Source organism: Stigmatopora argus, chromosome 14, assembly GCF_051989625.1.
Source record: "Stigmatopora argus isolate UIUO_Sarg chromosome 14, RoL_Sarg_1.0, whole genome shotgun sequence".
Classification (NCBI taxonomy): domain Eukaryota; kingdom Metazoa; phylum Chordata; class Actinopteri; order Syngnathiformes; family Syngnathidae; genus Stigmatopora; species Stigmatopora argus.
This window is the reverse complement of record NC_135400.1, coordinates 17,047,134-17,065,281: the sequence shown is the minus strand read 5'-3', so window position 1 is coordinate 17,065,281 and position 18,148 is coordinate 17,047,134. Positions and strand designations below refer to the sequence as shown.

The 18,148-nt window shown below is 46.0% G+C and overlaps 4 protein-coding genes across 7 annotated transcripts; 2 read left to right on the top strand and 2 right to left on the bottom strand.

The window, feature by feature from the left end:
- Positions 1 to 2,054: 2,054 nt before the first annotated feature.
- Positions 2,055 to 4,998, bottom strand: vac14 (vac14 homolog (S. cerevisiae)). 2 transcript variants are annotated; one of them, XM_077618120.1, is made up of 2 exons: positions 4,956 to 4,998; positions 2,055 to 4,721 (listed from the first exon to the last, which is right to left on the bottom strand). In XM_077618120.1, exon 2 carries the CDS (start codon positions 4,665 to 4,667, stop codon positions 2,370 to 2,372), a length of 2,298 nt encoding a protein of 765 aa, XP_077474246.1. In that variant the 5' UTR covers positions 4,668 to 4,721; positions 4,956 to 4,998; the 3' UTR covers positions 2,055 to 2,369. The 2 variants fall into 2 exon arrangements, with proteins under 2 accessions (XP_077474246.1, XP_077474245.1); XM_077618119.1 differs by having other exon boundaries at positions 4,886 to 4,995.
- A 540-nt stretch (positions 4,999 to 5,538) lies between these two features.
- LOC144087970 (uncharacterized) lies at positions 5,539 to 9,187 on the top strand. Its single transcript, XM_077618122.1, has 6 exons — positions 5,539 to 5,999; positions 6,210 to 6,319; positions 6,404 to 6,645; positions 6,738 to 6,852; positions 7,265 to 7,376; positions 7,959 to 9,187. Exons 1-6 carry the CDS (start codon positions 5,747 to 5,749, stop codon positions 8,558 to 8,560), a joined length of 1,434 nt encoding a protein of 477 aa, XP_077474248.1. The 5' UTR covers positions 5,539 to 5,746; the 3' UTR covers positions 8,561 to 9,187.
- On the bottom strand, positions 9,143 to 15,329 carry LOC144088331 (uncharacterized). The gene is made up of 8 exons (XM_077618670.1): positions 14,952 to 15,329; positions 14,802 to 14,880; positions 14,137 to 14,233; positions 13,419 to 14,014; positions 12,426 to 12,756; positions 11,712 to 11,869; positions 11,541 to 11,646; positions 9,143 to 11,475 (listed from the first exon to the last, which is right to left on the bottom strand). The coding sequence occupies exons 1-8, from the start codon at positions 15,224 to 15,226 to the stop codon at positions 10,844 to 10,846; spliced, it is 2,274 nt and encodes a 757-aa protein (XP_077474796.1). The 5' UTR covers positions 15,227 to 15,329; the 3' UTR covers positions 9,143 to 10,843.
- Positions 12,573 to 17,866, top strand: pgls (6-phosphogluconolactonase). 3 transcript variants are annotated; one of them, XM_077618123.1, is made up of 8 exons: positions 12,573 to 12,912; positions 14,790 to 15,074; positions 15,646 to 15,801; positions 16,013 to 16,281; positions 16,810 to 16,917; positions 16,988 to 17,089; positions 17,294 to 17,434; positions 17,540 to 17,866. In XM_077618123.1, exons 4-8 carry the CDS (start codon positions 16,018 to 16,020, stop codon positions 17,684 to 17,686), a joined length of 762 nt encoding a protein of 253 aa, XP_077474249.1. In that variant the 5' UTR covers positions 12,573 to 12,912; positions 14,790 to 15,074; positions 15,646 to 15,801; positions 16,013 to 16,017; the 3' UTR covers positions 17,687 to 17,866. The 3 variants fall into 3 exon arrangements, with proteins under 3 accessions (XP_077474249.1, XP_077474250.1, XP_077474251.1); XM_077618124.1 differs by lacking the exon at positions 12,573 to 12,912 and having other exon boundaries at positions 14,785 to 15,074; XM_077618125.1 differs by lacking the exons at positions 12,573 to 12,912; positions 14,790 to 15,074; positions 15,646 to 15,801 and adding an exon at positions 15,826 to 15,850.
- The last annotated feature ends 282 nt before the right edge of the window (positions 17,867 to 18,148 follow it).

Below are 18,148 nucleotides of genomic sequence, written 5' to 3'. Positions count from 1 at the left end.
AATTACATACATTTATGGGATGTGATGGAAGTATTGTCCGTGCGGTTTGGTCGTTGTGTGGGTCATCATTTAAGAGTTGTTGTTGTTCAATCCATTTTTTAGATTGGATTAGATAACTTTATTCATCCCGTATTCGGGTAGCAGGAGGGTGAGAATACAGACACAGAAAAGACATTTTAGACAAGACAAAGAATTTTGCTTCATTTAAAAATCACACATTTTATACTGGCTGAATGTTAAGACCAAACGTATGTAAACATGTACATCCATGTGTATGTATGTGTATATGTATATTTATATATGTATGTATATATGTGTATATATATGTATGTGTGTATGTATGTGTGTATATATATATATATGTGTATATATATATTTTTCAGCAACTTATTTATTTATATATGTATTTATTTATTTATGACCTATTTATTTATGTCTAAAATGACTTTTCCTGTGTCTGTATTGTCACCCTCTTGCTACTGTGACAATGAAATTTTGATGCTCAGAAACATTTCTATAATCACACAGAATTCAACTTTATTAAGAGATTTCACGCAAAATTGACAAACGCAGTGCAAAGCTGGAGTAAGAAAAATATTCCAATTAAATGAGAAGAAAACAGTGAATGTTACGGCAGCCGTGGCAGCAAAGTTAAGGGTATACACAACAACAACAACAACAAAAAAGGAATGTATGACTTGAGTGGAAAGGTCAAGCGGGGTCAAACATGTGAGCTTTCGTAAGTGGCTCACATGACAATAAATCATCATGCTGAATATAAAGGACCACTTGAAATTTATGAATTCATCAATAAAATAAAAACAAAAACGGCACCTCCTGATGCAAAAATGCGATTGTTACATATATTTCAACAATTGACACTTTTCTCCCAGATCGCAGTGATGTGAGACATTATTAAACTATATTCCTTCAAAACACCACCGCAGATTACAACAATATTCATATGGCAAAATGCATTGAAATATTGATAGTTCATTTGATGCAAGTCAATTAATTTGAGGCATAGTGCAAAAAAGGGGAAAATACAAAGTTATTAGGGCCACACTAAAAAGAAAAAAAATGACAGCATTAAGATTTGTTTCCTTTTTTTGGCAAGTTTGTTTAGAACACTGTCATATAATTCCAGATTAAGAGTAGATTCAAATTGTAATCTGAAAATGAAGATATTTTCAAGAAATTCAATTAAAAAATCTGTTTTAAAATGCAATACTGTAAATGTCCTGAGCCAACTTTGCTTAAAAAAAAGAGAAGTTATATTAAGTCATATTGTAACAAGTGATATTTGTGTATCTATAGTACAAACCTGTTTTCATATTAAAAACAATACCATATGAACTCATGATTAATACTTTATACACTAAGTAATTTGTATATTTTTATTTCTCTTTTCACTGTGGCCGTAATACTCATTTGTTAAAAAAAAAATACATGATAACAATGTCAGTGATATTTTCATGATAGCATTCATTTTCTCTTCGTTTACAAATAAAATATCTAGAAAAATATGTAACTTGTGACCACAGTGTATTTATTCATTTCTTGGAAGATTGACATTCTTACGGCAGCACGTCGACATCGTACTTCTGAGGTTCAAAACGGTACGTTTTTGAAAGTAAATTGACCCAAAAATGTGTTAATGCTTGTCTACTGCATGGGCGGATCAACCGGGGGGCAAAGGGTGGCAACGGCCCCCCCCAAAAAGTTAGCCCAAAACTGATTTGTATTTTACAGTGCTTTTTTTTGCAACAAACCAATCGAAGGCCCTTAATTGGAATTATTGCAGACTATTGTAAAATTGTCCCAAAAAATTGAGAACATGTAAAATTTGCTACCCCATAAATATATTTTTTCTGGACCCGCCCATGCAGTTCACCTCAAATCAGTGGTGTCCAAACTACGGCCCGCGGGCCAGCTCCAGTCTTAGCCCAGTTTTTTATTGGGCCACAGCAAATGAAAACATAATTGAATACGGCCCACACAAGAAGCTTGAGTTCAGCCTACATGGCACTTTTTTAGCTTTAACGCTAAATGTTGAAACCAATGTAGAAAACTACAATTTTTTTCACATCAAATCCACTTCAACGAGGAATGCTATTATTGTCAATATTATTATTGCCCGATTCCAATTGTTAAATTAACACATTTCAAGTTGGCCCTCGTGTCCTTGATTTTTAATTATTTTTTAAGTGGCCCACGGACAAACAAGTTTGGACACCCCTGCCTCCGTCAGCTCATCGACCGCCATTGAAGACGATAGACGTCCAACCCGTTTCAACTTCAGCCGGATGTCTGAGGGTGGGAAAAACGCGGGTACGGGAAACATTCCGGTTGACCCCTTAACCGCCTCCTCACACCAGCTTCCTGTCGGGCAGCTCGGCGGCGCGCCGGTGCCGCACCTCCAGGTGCTTCCCCTGCACGCGGTCGAAATGGCGCAGCAGGTCGGTGTAGTCAACGTGAGCGTCCGGGGGGCGTCGGCTTTCCGCGCCGTGGGCCGCCCGCATGAGTTCCGGGTTGGGAACGCAGCGGAGGCGGTTGGACAGGAGCTGGAAGGCCTGGCTCTGCGGGAGGAGCATGAGCAACCCGTACAGCGCCTTGATCAGGTAAGGGTTGCTCTCCACGTCCAGCAGCTGCAGCCGAAGGTAGGTGAAGATGGGGCTCTCCACCAGCTGCACCAGCTTGTCCACCTCCATCAGGAAGTCCACCGTCACCTCCAGCCCGCCGAACTTCTGGATGAGGTCGTAGGCGTGCCTGTAGTTCTGCGCCAGGAAGCAGAGCGAGACGGTGGCCACCGGGTTGTGGCACCACGAGCGGTAGAGGCAGCAGAAGAGCGCCCGGCTCTCGCCCGTGCGCAGGTCTTTCAGCTGGTTGCGTAGCTGGAAGAGCTCGGCCGAGGTCAGCAGGATGGTGTTGAGGGTCTGCACCATGGTGGAGGCGAACTTCAGGTCCTCTTCCTTCAGGAGGATGTCGGCCATGGAGTGGAAGATGTTCTCGGCGTGGAGGAGCAGGCACAGCTGGCGGATGATGAAGGCTCCTCGGCTCTCCAGGAGCTTACGCTCGACGCTGAAGCGTTTCAGGAGGTTGATCATGAACTTGTAGAAGTACGAGTTCATGCTCGGGGTGGACGGGGAAGAGGATTGGCCGCCCCCAGCGGGTGCCGGCCGGGGGTCTGGCCCGGCGTCCGGCCCATCCGGGCCTTCCGTCTGCCCGGCGGGCGAGGACGCGATCTCGGCCAGCACCTCCAGGTCTTTGAGGATCACCTCGTCCGACTCGTCCGAGAGGGTCTTGAGCAGCATGGGGAAGAGGCCGTCGGTGTGGCGGAACATCTTGCGCGGCGTCTTGATGTAGAGGTGGTACAGCCACTTCAGCACGGCGATGCGCGTCATCATGCCCGTGGAGCCGTCGCGGAGGTGGCGGTCCAGAACCTGCACGATGCCGTCCAGGTCCAGGGCCACCGGAGTCCTGTCGGCGCCGGCCGGGGCGAAGAAGCTGATGTTGCTGAAGCCCGGCGCTTCCCGCGAGGAGTCGGGCCCGTCGCCCCTGTCGTCTTCGGACGGCGACTCGGCGCTGCCGCTCGTCTCCTCCTCCTGCTGGCCGTCGCCTTCGCCGCCGCCGTCGTCGTCGTCCTCGGGAGTGACCAGCTTCATCAAACTGGAGTTACACGCGCTGGCCGCCTCCTTCGTGTTCTTCTTGCGCTCGTCGTAGGAGAGGCACGGCAGCACGGCGGTGAGGATCCCCGACGAGTACGGCAGGACGGCGCGGCCGGCCAGCTGGATGAACTCCCGCATCCACGTCATGGCGGTCAGCTGGATGAGGTCGTTGGTCACCTTGCTCTCGTCCGCCACCTGGCAGTGGATGACCAGGATGTTGGCCATCTCGGCGAACTTGACGCTGGACGGGCTCTTCTTGATCTCCTTCAGGAACTCGCCCAGCACCACCTCGCACATGCGCCGGATCTCCTTGCTGTTGTCCCCCAGGATCTGGAAGAGGCCGTCCAGGATCTCGGGCAGGTAGTCCAGCAGGTGGATGTCGGGGACCGACTCCAGCACGTGGATCCAGGAGATGATGAACTGCCGGGCGTACTGGTTGTTGGAGTAGATGCGCTCGCGCAGGAGCGGGACGAAGGCCACCAGGTCGAACTTGTTGCTCTCCGACACGATGTCCTTCAGGAGGCGGTCCAGGAGCTCCGAGCCGCTCTTGACGTTGGGGTCCGGGTCCGCCGCCAGCTTGCTCAGCCCGTCGAAAAGCAGGTTGAAATGCGGCAGCACGGCTCCCCGGGCCACCTTGACGATGTTGTAGAGTGCCTCGCAGGCGTAGTAGCGCAGGCGGCTGTCCGAGTCGTTGAAACAGGTCAGGACCGGCTCGATCAGCTCCTTCAGGTACAGACCCGAGTCCTTGCCCAGGGCGATGGAGCAGGCGGCCAGCCCGATCAACCCTCCCTTGCGGCTGTGGGGGTGCTGGGACAGCGCGAACTCCGAGGCCAGGATCTGGATGACGTGCCGGATTTGAGTGGAGTTGTTCTGAGCCACGAACTCGCGCACCAGCTTCTCGATTTCCAGGGCCGCCACTTTGCGCTTCTCGTACAGTTTGTCATTCAGAGCCCGGACGATGTTGGGCGTCAGCGGCGAAAAGTCCTTCTCCGGGTTCATGGCGGCGGCGGTGCTTCCAGCACGGATCTTTGGAAATGGTTATTCCCGTTGATCCTTGGGAGGGAAAACGATGGTTTAACGCCGCATGGAGGAGAAATTGTCGCGGAAAAGCAGCCGTCAAGAGGACCAGGAAGCGGCGAGTAAATGCGAGGCAGCTGACCACTTGCTTCCGGCGGAAACGAAACCCGTGAGTAAACAAAAATATAACTTTTACGTGCCTGTTTATTGAAGTGAAGAAAGTTTCAATCAGACGCGTAGGTGTAAAGATATGAATATTCTTGTTTTTACCATGTATAACTCGCGTTCCAATGCACCTGATGGTTAGCCGGCCTTATAGGTATCATTATTATAAAGTTAGATGTGTGATGCGCTTGTGAGCTAATGGGGACAGTCGTCGTCATTGGTCGGCCGTTCTGCGCCGGGGCTACACTATCCAGTAACCATATCGAAATAATTTTGCTTTTTTTGTAGCTGTGAAAAACAAACTGTTTTTCACAATTGTAACTGGCCCGCTAACTTGGGTTTAAAGTACATCGTTACTACACTAACCTCAGTGGTAATTTGTAAATATTAAAAAATGATTACCACTGGTAATTAATATTTACAGATATGTTAAATGCTTCCACGAACAAAAGCTCCCAAAAACAACTCAATTGTTTGCATTTTAAATTTTAATTAGATTTTACTCCGAAATAGCAATACTTTTTCAAATTGTGATTTTCCTCTGACCACGTGAGACAGTTTGTTATAAACCGAACTGTTTGTAAAATTTCACGATTTAAAAGCAGTCTGTATTTAAAAACACCTGCCAGCCGTTAGACATCTAAAATTACATCTATGCGCTCAACTATCACCCAACTGCCCAAAAATAGCACCGAAGAAGAAACGGCCCTTTCTCATTTACGTCACGTCCCCTCTAACCCGATTGGTTCCACTTGATTTTAGCGGAAGCGCTTCCATCTCCCCTCTCTTTTTGTTTGTTTGTCAGTTTTTTACTCGAAAACACTTATTTTGCGTCCCTAAAGCCATTTTTTTCATCGCGCGAGGACTTGTTAGTATCACACGCGCTTCCATAAGCCATGGCAAGGCAAATTTCTCTTCACTCGAAGCTTTCCTCCATTCTGGAAACGTTGGCCAAGTCCGCCATGGCGGAGCTTTGCAATGCGATGGACGAAGACACGGTGGAGCTGCGTTTGGAGCTCACGCGGCTCCAAACGCTCAATTCGGCGTTAAAGGAGAAGGTCGACACGCTCGAGTGCGAGTTGACGGCGGCCAGGAACGACGTGCCTCGGAGCCGCCGAACCGTCGCCATTCAGACGGGTGACGACCATGGTATGTACTCGTTTGTTTACAAAACATACAACTTTTTCTCCTACTAGTCCAAGTTACCGAAGGCCAATTTGAAATTCTTTCCAATTTGCTCGTTAAAAACAGAATGAAAACTAGCTAGCTGCTATTGACTGTAAGGGTCCGACCGATTTTTTTTTTTTACATTGAACAAGAAACAAAAAAAACAAGTGACTCCATTTTGTGTCTACCCAGAATCCAAGTCTCCAGTCATTGAGGGAGTCTTTGGAAAGGACTGGTGCCTTAATCTGTGGAACGACAGATGCCATACTAGTGACAGAATGGATGACCAGTCGCTTGACGAGGTGCGTTTGGAACAACCGTCGTCTTTGATGCTCTGTAGGTCCAGGCTTGTTCAACTTTTAATGTCATGTTTCCTATTTTGGCAGGATATGGGTGCACCCGGGCATCTCCACGCTTTCACCTCAAGCAGCACGCCGGAATTGGAGAAGGGCGCCGAGTTTTATAGTTTGGAGTCATTTAAGGAGGCCATAGAAAACTGGCAGCTCTCCAATTTCGTGGAGCTTTACAAGCGCAGCTCCGGGACGGTGGAGAATGCCAGGAAAAAATCATTCAACGACAATTTGGTGTTCGCCGAGGTGGACTTTGCGTGCGCTCATGTGAGCAAAGGGTGGGTTTGGAGCACCGTTGGCTCTAAATAGCGCCATCTTGCATAACGTGCTGTATGAAAATGGCCTGAAATTATCTTATTTATTTTTTTAGCTCTGACTTAAAACATTGCCCATTCACCATCAAAGTGCGAGTCACGCCCGATGGAAGGAAACTCTACATAAAGGATATCAGTCCTGCAAATTGCCACAACCACGAGGTCTCCCGGGTAAGGTGAAAATGGCCGAAAACCATTCAGTTTACACACTTGACAAGGGAGGTCCATTGTGTGATCACATAATCTAAATCAGGTTTAAAAAAAGACGAGATTTATGTAGGACAATGGTAAACGCCCAATTCCATTTTAACTGGGAGTGATGGAGGTATCGTTGCCAGCCCCCTATCGGACTGAATTGGACGTCTGTCTTGGTCAATGGCAGTGAATTGATCACTCAATGCTAGCATTCGGACTTGAAATTTATTTGACATCTTTCAATGCTATCTATCAATAGGTGGATTTGGGTAAGTCATACAAAACCTGTAGATTTTGAACTATATGAATTTCTATTTACACTACTGGAAAAATAAAGCATGCAAACTGAAACTGTCAAAAAATGATTTGGTTATTTTCCGTTCTGCAGGCCTTTTTGAGGGCGCACGAATCAGAACACGCGGATGGGATTCAGGTTAAAGAGGAAGATTATCTGGAAGGAACAGATGCCAATTTGGCTCACAAAACGCTCAGTCAAGAAAGTAAGTTGAGTCGCCGAACGATATTAGCAGTTAAATCCATTTTTTTAATGATTTATAATTGTGAAAAATATATAAAAATGAAGCCGTGATTAGTCATGTAGAAATATATATTTGTTTATAATTACAGTAGCTAATATTTGAGTATTTTTAAATGGCTAAAATTTTTGACCTTCTCTATCAGAGGTTAAATGTCTTATTGTCAATGTAAAATAGTATTTTAAAAAATCAAGGAACTCTTTGCAGTGTGAATCGTAAAAGTGCAAAATAGTGAGGTAACAGTAATATTAGAGAAAAAGACAAGATTCATCAAATCATTTGTATATAATGGTCAAATATGAATCCTTTTTAACCTCCCGCTGAATAGAATTGAATTTTACTTGATAAATGCACAGTTTTGGATTTAGAAAAGGTAGGGTTGAAAATTCAGTTGTCATTCTTTGGTACACCACGAGAGGGAGCCCGCGTGGGACTGGTGCTACTTTACCATCCTTGGAGAATCGCCTATAAGGTTCATCGATTTTTACTGTTTTGAAATTAGCTTTGCAGAGACTGGAACGCTCTCCCCGTTTTTCCTTCCAACAGGTGACGGTCGACTCTTCTCGGAGGAACCGGAACCGACGCCCGCGTGGCCGATGGACGTCTCCACCGACGGCCACAGAAAAGGGGCTTTCAATCACGTCAACGGGACCGCGCCGTCGCCCGACGGCCTCGTAGACGACCCCGACCCGGACGGCGTGGGGAACCACGACGATCCGACGTCCCGGGCCGATTCCAGCGCCGCCGGACAGAAATACGCTTGTTCGCGCTGCGACATCGTGTTCCACAACCCCGGCACTCTGGTGACCCACCAAAGAGCCCACCTGCCGTACTGGTGCGACGCCTGCAAGGAGCAGTTCGCCGCCAAGGCGGAGCTCAAGCGGCACAGGTGCGACGACGACCCCGGCAAGTGCCACCTGTGCGGGAAGACCTGGGCCACCCTCTGGGCGCTGCAGACCCACATGGTGGTCCACACGGGGGAGAAGCCCTTCGTGTGCCGTTTCTGCGGCCAGAGATTCACGCAGAAGGGCAGCATGAGGACTCACCTGGTCCGGAAGCACGTGGGTTGCGGCGAATGCGGGACCACATTTGACAACAAGTCGCAACTGCTGCGACATTTGTTGAAACACAAGAAGAGCGCCATTTAGGGGCGAATTCACAAGTAAGGGGGTTCCGTTCCAGGGTTCTCAAGTCGACGACGTAAGGCTAGGCGGCGTCGCTTGTCGGCCATTTTGCCACAGGGCCGTGGCGGCTATTTACGCCCAAAACTGGTTGCCAGCCAATTGCAGAATTGAGAAGCGGGAGCAAGCTGGTGTACCCGGAAAAACCCACGCAGGAATGGGGAAATATGCTAACTCCATTGGGATTGAACCCCTGATCTTATAACTGTGAGGCAGACGAGCTAACCACTTGGATGATACATGACATTTTTTTTTTAAACCTATTTTCCTCAGGAAACATTTTCAGTCATCTTGCATTTTCATATACGTCAAATATAGTTAAAAATGACAGGCCCGTGAAGGCTCAATAGTTCTCTGGGACAAGATGGCCGCCAGTCACCTGAAGACATCTAGCCTGATATGATACCAGAGTTAATTCTACTAACGGGGCGATAAATAGCGAGTTCAGTTTGCTGTGAAATGGCATTTGAAGTTTTTCCGTGTTTTTTTTTTCAGAGTTAAAAATTGTGCCCGTCCGATTTAACCTTCACAATAGTCGTCCGTCTCCACTTGAGAGTTAAGAGGTTTATTAAATAAACATCCCACAAAAGTACAGACCCCGTGTGCTTTGTTTCCTAAATAAAGAAAGCACTTTGCATTGAATGCCAGTGAACATTTGGCCATTTTTTTAAACATGGGGTGAACCTTAAGGGCTTTTTTTTAGGGCATGCAAGACGTTCACTTTAATCGGCAAACACATCAAGCAAAATAAGTACACAGGAATTTTCTAAATAAAGCGTCCAAACAAACTATTTCCATTTGCACAAAGGCATTTGTGCTTTTAAAACAAGTTCCTTGACCTTATTTTTTTTCTTTTTTTACAGGTTCGTCTCAGTCAACTGGAATAATACTTTTCATTGACTGCTGCCAGGCCTTCCAGTCAAGCCGGATTGGACGTATATCACCGTCAATGGCAGGGAATGAGTTTCGAAAGAGAAGAAAACTACATTTATTGCCGTAATGAGGTAGTTGAAGGTGTCACTGTGCGCAAACAGCGGCACAAAGATATTTTTCTGTCTTTTTCCAGGCAAAAGTGTCGATTCTGGCCTTGAAGGAGGTATTTCAAACGATGCATAGCATGCGATGCTAATGAGGTCAGCGTTTCAATGAGGTAATTACACAAAGTGCCAAAAAACACACACTAACGAAAAACTATCCACCGCCATGTCTTCTATACGTGGAATTTTTTTATCATGCATTCCAAGAGCAATTGAATGAATCCACAATAAGAAAATTGCTTCAAAATCGGGTTTAGTACAAATTATTATTAGGGCAATAATGGATAGATATTTGATGTATTTTTATTTTTTTTTATTTTTAGATCTTAAATGTAGGACATGTGCCTACATTTTGTTGTCATAATACTGCATTTCATGTTTGGTAACGGATTAAATATTTTGGAAGGAAAAGGATAACTTGTATCCCTTTTTAAATATTAAATATATGACTTAATTCTGGTAATGTGGAAAAAATGACAAATAATATAAAACACATCAGTTGTGGATATTTGGGTTCATTAATAAGAGCATATAATTGTAGTTGGCTATTTTGATACTATCTTACTTGGGTGATTTATGGGTGTGAATGGGTAATTCAGTTATATTAGCTGTTTTTTTTAATGAATGCTTACATTTGGCTCGCATTCAAACTGTTCCAGCATTAAACTGTATTAAAATGTAGAGAAAAAAAATTGATAAATTGAATTTATAAAACAATTCTTGTAACAAAGCACATCTTTAGAGTTAATTGGCCACATTTAGTCATGGATTATTATGGCTATTTTCGTGAGGTTTTTGCTTCATTAATGAAGATAAAACCTGTTTCGTAAATGAATTATTTCAGATCGGGGATTGGACATCAAAGTCTAATCAGCGCGACATTGATGTCAACTATTTTGAGATTTTCGCTCGCACAAAAACGTTTTTTTTGTGTGTGTATGTGATTCATTTATCTCAGAATCCAATCCACTATTTTAAATTTTGGGCCTCTTGTTTGGATTATTTGTTCAAAAATGTTAACCCCATTCGAACAGTGCTAGTACGTAGATGCGTCTTGTAAATCATAAATATTCCACTGCTACCTTGTGGCCAGTTCCACTTTCTATCCACAAGATGTCACCGCACTGAAATCTTCCTCTCAGGCGATATTATTTTTGTCACATTTGGACACTCGGCCAAACGAACGCTCCAAGAATCCCCCCCTCCCTCCGATTCAGATGCTCTTGGGGTGGTTAAAACACTGGTGGTGGTTCAAGCCGTACTTGTACGCGTAACATTTGCCGCATTCCACGCAGCTGTAGGGCTTCTCGCCCGTGTGCGTCCGGAAATGAATGTTGAGGGAGCTTTTCTGCGAGAAGCTGCGTCCGCAGTTGGGGCAGCTGTAGGGTTTCTCCCCCGAGTGCACGCGCTGGTGCAGCTTGAGGTAGGTCTTCTGGGCGAAGCGCTTGCCGCACACGGTGCAGCTGAAGGGTTTCTCGCCCGAGTGCCGTCTCACGTGCACTTTCAAGCTGCTCAGGTAATTGAACACTTTGCCGCAGAAGAGACACTGGAAGTGTTTGGCGGGACGGACGCTCTTGGCCGGGACCGCCGACGGCTCTCTGGCGACGCCGACGCCCTGGAGGAGACTGCCGAAGTCGGCGTAGTCGCCGCCCACGCCGGCGGACATGCCCCCGGCGTCCAGCAGCGTGCTCAGGGTGGCGTCGTCGATCAGCTTGTCCATGATGTTGGGTTGCCCGCGATGCGAGTGGCCGTCCGACATCAAGGGGAAGCCGCTCAGGTCCCCCGATTGGAGCTGGAGGTCGTCCACGGGGCCGGGGAGGTGGGCGTCCGGCGGCCCGACGTCCCCTGGCGCACGTCAAATATTGGCAGTTACCATCTTGGAATCGAGTCGACGCCGTGGGAGCGTTTACCTTTCCCGTTTTCCGTCATCCTCATCCTGTGGCTCAGCGGATGCTCCTCGTAAGCTTCCTCCTTGACGAAGATGAGCTCGGGTTCCGCGTCCATGATGTCCAGGACCTGGCAACATTTCAGCCGGTGAGCGCAGGGAAGTTGTCGGTTCGGGGTGGAAAGTTGGGACCGACCTGTGTCGCCATGGTGGACATGGCCAGGGGCTCTGGCGCCGCTTTCCTTTGCGCCGACGTTCTTTTGTCTTCCCTCCACAGGTCCATGCACCAATCCTTCCCGAAAACGCCGTCGATGGCGAGCGCCGACGCCTGCTGATGTTGATGCTGGTGATGTTCTGCAAGAAGACAATATCGCATGTGCTTCAGGTCTTCCTTGTTTAAATTAATTGGACATTTCTATGAATTAAATACGGTAATATTATTTTAAAAATTACTTCAGAAGAAACATGCATCAGGGTTTTTTTTTGCTTTCAGTAACCATTTGAACATAGCTTTAAATGTCTAAAATGGCAATTTAGCTAAAGTCTTTTATGGTTTGGCCCAGAATTTATATACATACATATATATTTTGGTCTCGTATTGAAATGTAATCAAATGCGTTTATTTAGAATTAAGTCTATCTACTGTTTGGTTCAATTAGTCACTAACAATCTTAAACGAAAAGAAAAGAAAAATATTAATTCGTTACGCAATTAATGTGATTAAATATAGCATCCAAACGCTTCAACATCGTGATCATCGAAAATATGTCAATTATTGATTGTAAACAGAGCATCTGGGTCAAATGATCGAAAATATGTCAATTCTCGATTGTAAACAGAGCATCTGGGTCAAATGGTGACATTTTCACAGGCCGGGAGGTGGATTTTTTTCCTAGAGAGGGCGACCCACCGGCTTTCTGGGCATCTTGACCTTCGGGGTGCCTCCGGCCGACGCTGTGGACGTGTCCCGGGTAGTAGTGCGCCTCCCGGGCGGCCCTGAGCTGCACCTCCAGGGAGTAACACCTCTTTTTCAAGGCCTCGTTTTCGCTCTTGTGCAGGGAGATCTCGCCCAGCAGGACCGAGGAGCACTCGTCCGCCAGGTTCCCGATCTCCACCAGGGCCGTCTTGGTCAGCTTCTCCAGAATGGCCGCCAGCTGCATTCGGAAGCTCCTGTTGGTGGTGTCGCACATCATCTCGACGCGGAATGGACGCAAGTGCTTCGACGCTTCCACCTCGCCTCGTCAGGCATGTATTTGTGCAAAGCAGATACGCGAACGGTGCGGACGGTGTTGGATCGACGACGGCTAGCTGCTACCTGCTAGCTGCGGCTCGCAGTGCACTGTGGGAAGTGGACGTCGCCCTTTCCGAGTTGGCCCTGAACGCAGCACGCGACACAGGTGAAATTTGACACATTAATAATGTTAGTTGTACGTATACCATATTATTCTATGTTATTATACGAGGCTTCTCTGTTATTTAGCTTTATATTTTATGTCTGAATGTGAAGATTGAAACACATCGCAGTCAGGTACCTTTTTGTTTTATTCGTAAAATATTTACAACAACGGTGTATTCATTTTAGTAATAATAAAATGGACTATTAGTAGATGGCTAGACTTTTGACTGGAGAAACTGATAGCTTCAGTTGTACTTCACGTTAATGCATTTCAACTGCATTGGAAGAACTCATAATAATCAAAAAATAGAAACCAGCATTAGATGTATTTAAATTTGTTACATTTTCAAAGTTCCTTTACATTAAACCTGAAATTCATAACTTGACACTAACCTTATTTCAGTGTAGCATTAGCAATAGACTCTGACGTAAACTCACCACAAATGACATAATAAAATTAACAAACGTAACATTAGTTTTTAAACCTGAAAGTTATGTTCGACTGACCACAGCGTTCACCGACGTTTCATTGAGATAGATTTTGCTCATCGTCGCGTTACCGTCGTAGGCTTGCAGACCGCTCTCCAGGTGTACCAACAGGTGTTTTTTCAGATTGCAGTTTTTAGTGAAGCCCTTTCCGCACTGCACGCACACGTAAGGCTTCTCCCCCGTGTGCGTGCGCTTGTGCATGTCCATGGTGCACTTCTGGATAAAGCCCTTGCCGCAAACGGGGCAGCGGTACGGTTTCTCCCCGGTGTGCGTGCGCTGGTGCGTGTACAGGTGGCCCTTCTGCGCGTACCGCTTCCCGCACAGAGTACAGCGGTAAGGTTTCTCTCCCGTGTGACTCCTCTGGTGGATTTCCAGCTGGCTGTAGCAGCGGAAACTCTTGCCGCACTGCGGGCAGCCGAACCTTTTGGCGTTGGCGTAGTGCACCTTGCCGTTACGGTGACGGTTGGGCGGGACGGCGCTGGGGAGGGCGATCTTGGCAGCTTGCTGGTCCACCCGCGGTTCCGTACTCTCGGGTTCGTTCGCGCTCACGAAGCGGTCGAGGCCTGCGTCGTGGAGGTTACTCTCCTCTGGGACGACTGGACTCTTCTTTGCGTCTGTTGGCGTGAAGGACAGAATCTAACTCGCGCGTGTTGTTGTGGATAACGAAGTAGGGCTTGTACGTGTTAAATTAGTTCATTGGCTTCAATACGGGGGTGTTTAGTCAAAGAAAACTCACCGTTTGTGGGATCCTGTTCGGGTACTTTGTTGTACACTTCTGCGGGTTCCTCCTTTATCACCAAAAGCTCCGTCTGTTCTGTTGGTATCTCGAGCGTCTAATTGAAGAAACGGTACCATCATTGAACTGCACCAGTTGGAATGTTATGGTTATTTGACGCAGTAGTCTTGATTTTTTTTCCCCATTACTATTATGCTTTGTGGCTGCTGTCAATCAAACCACTAGGCAAAATGTTCGCCGAGTTGGGTCGCAGCTCTTTCGGAACTAATAACAGATCATCGTAAACATTCATTTGTTGACCTCTCTACAGACAGAAGTGGTTCACCGTTTACAAGTTGTGTTCATAGTTGAATCCAGTTCCAATGAATTGGACGTCTGTAACTGGCAATACCGGTTTTAACGTCAATTTTGCTACCGAAACTCCTAGCTCGTTTTGTGTTTTTGCTGCTTTTCTGTCTTTATGATTTGGTGATTCTTAATGATCCCATCTTATAACTATGCATTTTCTTGCTACTGTCAATGATATTTCCCGAATACGGGATGAATAAAGTTATCCAATCCAATCTCCCTCTTTTTCTACCGACAACGACACATACCACGTGAACTTAGGTTGCCAGTGAGTAACTAAAGATAATGAAAGTTTTCTTCAACAGGTTCCCACAAACCTGGATTGGGCGATGTGGCTCATTTTGGACCAAAATACTGGTTTCGGGTGAAACGCTCCTGTTCTCCCACGCACAGTCACTGGGACCGAAACAATGGCGGATTAGTTGATCCAAAAACAGAGCCGGAGCAGACGAGGTGAGGAGGCCTACCTTTTGGAAGGAGCTCTCGTCCTTTCGGGCTCCCGTACGTCGCTTTCTTGTCCTTCCCGGAGGTCCTGAATCCGGTCCCGCTGCGCCAAATGCAACAAAGTCTCCATCAGATGAAGCTTCTCGGTGAGTGAAGCGATTTCGTTCCGTCCGCGGGTGATCTCGATTTTCAACATTTTCGACTCAATGTCCACTAGTTTGCCAATTTCGGTGACGGCCGCTTTGGACAACGCGTCCATGATGGTCGCTAGTTGCGTTTGGAAGCAGAAGGCCGTCATTATTCGAGACTTTAGGAGGGTTTAGAGATGGGAGAAAGGCCGAGTTGCTTTGATTTATTTCTCCACCTTGTAAAGTTGAAGAGACGACGCTACTTCCGTACTGCTGGCCTCTAGCGGCCGGAGGAAAGTATACACGCGAAGGTTTATACGTACTTGAAACAGTATTTTGTTCCCAGGTTCTTAAATTGATTTTTTTCTACTGGTGTATAATTTATATTGTAGCTTGTGTACGTTTTCCTCCCTGTCTTATAGACTTAGTTTGACCTGAAACATGTAGAATTGGCATTTAACATGAATATTTTTTGCATAACACGGACGTAAAATTGGACATTTCCATTACTCTAGCTTTTTAGAAAAACCAAGCTAACGGTTTAGTGAAACTGAGTGAAGTCACATGCTAACACTTTCGTTTCTGTCAGGTCACACACAACAAGGTCCATTTTGACTTTACCTCGGAAACCACATCAACCACAATGCACCGCGGTCAAAACACCAAAGGTGATTGGCTACGTCTTCAAGGAAGAGATTTGCATTTGCCGACTTAAAATCCTCTCCGTCCACTTTGCGTTCATTGGGTGAGTAAACGCTTTTCTAACATTACAAATGGTCGTTTAATCGTTTTATGTGAGTGTTTTTTAATAGAAATAATCGTATTTGCTTAGATATTATGTTAGTCTTGATGAGTTATTTAGGGACGTTGCGTTGAACTTTCTTCATGTTGACAAGTTGCCAAACAATGTTTCCTCATCCAAACCATTGCATCACATGTGCCTTGTCCTCAAACAGACAACATGGTCGGCAGGAGAGTGGTTGTGTTCCCCACCTCAGCGGAGCTCGGACCCGCGTTGGCCCGCCTGGTGGCTTCTCGGGCGGAGCGGGCCGTCACCTCCCGGGGCAGGTTCACCCTCGGCCTCTCCGGAGGGAGCCTGGTGACCATGCTCGGCAAAGAACTCCCGGACGTCCCCGGCCTGGACTGCAGCAAGTGGCTGGTGGGCTTCTGTGACGAGAGAGTGGTCCCATTCGACAGCCCGGACAGCAACTACGGCCTTTACAAGGTAACCACTGTGTTTGCTTAAACCGGGGGTGTCCAAACTCTTTCTCTCCAAAGGCCGCTTAAAAAAAACCCGCAATGGATGCAAGGAAATCCTTCCATTTTTATTATAATATTGGGCTATAGAATGGATTTTTAAGTGTTAGGGATAGATGTCCAATCTGTTTTGACTGGGAGAGCGAGCAGCAATCTTTAAATTGAATTGAATTGAATGCTTTTGTTGTCATTATACAAGTATAATGAGATTTAAATCAATGGCAGGTATTCACAATTATACTTATGTATGTTTACACGAATGAAACGAACCTTTTAGGGGAAAAAAAGACAATTTATGTAAAATAACTCAAATTCTACAGTTTTCCTATATTGGTTTTGACCCCTCAGCTATTGGAGAGGCGCCGTGAATAGCTCCATCTAGTGCTAAAATTGCACTGTACGATGAATTTAAGCTTCTTGTGCGGGTCATATTCAGGGATAGTTTGGACACCGCTGTCTAAGATGTGTGCAAAATCAACATGTTTTTTTTTTGTAGAGCATTTTATTTCCCAAGATCAACATTCCAGAGGAGGCCATCTTAGCCATTGACTTCTCGCTGCCAGTCAACGAATGCGCTGAGGATTACGCTGACAAACTGAAAAAGGTTTGCCGTTTTTGTCCGTGAGCAAAAGAGTTAGTGAGCAAAACAGAACGTGGCTTGTTGACTCACCCAGGCTTTCCCCGATGACGACATTCCCACGTTTGATTTGCTGCTGCTGGGCATGGGCCCCGATGGACACACCTGCTCACTCTTTCCAGGACATCCTCTTCTGGAAGTGAGTAGCAACTCGTTGGCGTCCATTGACGGTTATCGGCGTCCAATCCTTTTTGATTGGGAGGGCTATCAGTGAATGAATATTCAATCATTTTTTGTTCTGTAGCTTATTTTGTGCTTCATATTTGATTTGCAAACAAGGTTTTTGCTAATAGTCCTCTTATGTGGTCTTGATGTTGTTCCAAAAATATTCTTGACTGACCAGGAGTGTCAGAAGACTGTGGCTCCCATCAGCGACTCCCCCAAGCCGCCACCCGAACGCGTGACCATGACCTTCCCGGTGGTGAACGCTGCCCGCTGCGCCGCTTTCGTGTCCACCGGGGGAAGCAAAGCGCCCGTTTTGAAGGTTAGAGAAAACATATTCCGTGATTTAGTTGTGTATTAAAAAAAAGTACAGAATGTTAATACGAAAATTGGTTGTTATCGTGTAATGCTGAGCATTTCCCCGCAGGAGGTACTGGAAGGACGAGAGGGTCCGCCGTTCCCGGCAGCCCGCGTCTCGCCGACCAATGGGGAGCTTTTATGGCTCGTCGACGAGCCCGCTGCCGCCTCGTTGACGATGAAGGTGGAGAGGTTGAGTTCTGGAGACAAACTTTAGAGTCGAAGCAGTAGGAATCCATCTTTTGATCAATTTCTTTAGGAACACACAATGTGAAGCTTTTGTTTTCTTAGCCCGCTTTGGAAGCAATTACATGTTCGTCTCTCTCTGGAAGCATTGAAACTCCTATAGATTAGTTTTGGATTTGTAATAGGAGGACAATAAAACTACTAAGATACACGTTTGTATTTGTGTTTTTTAGAGTGTGGAGATCTACAACATAGAAAGAGATCATTGTATTTTTAATATGTACTATTTGTAATCGTTTTAGGGTATAAAAACAACCATTTCTTTTTCTATCGTTAGCCAAACTAACCAAAACCGTAATACCAAATTTCTTTATTTTGTATATTCTGTTTTATTGTTCGTTTGTTGTTGTTGTAAATATACTGCCAAGTTCGGGTGACAGGAGCAAGCACAATGACGTTGGAGGCGTAAAGAAAAAGACAAGTTTTAACTGAT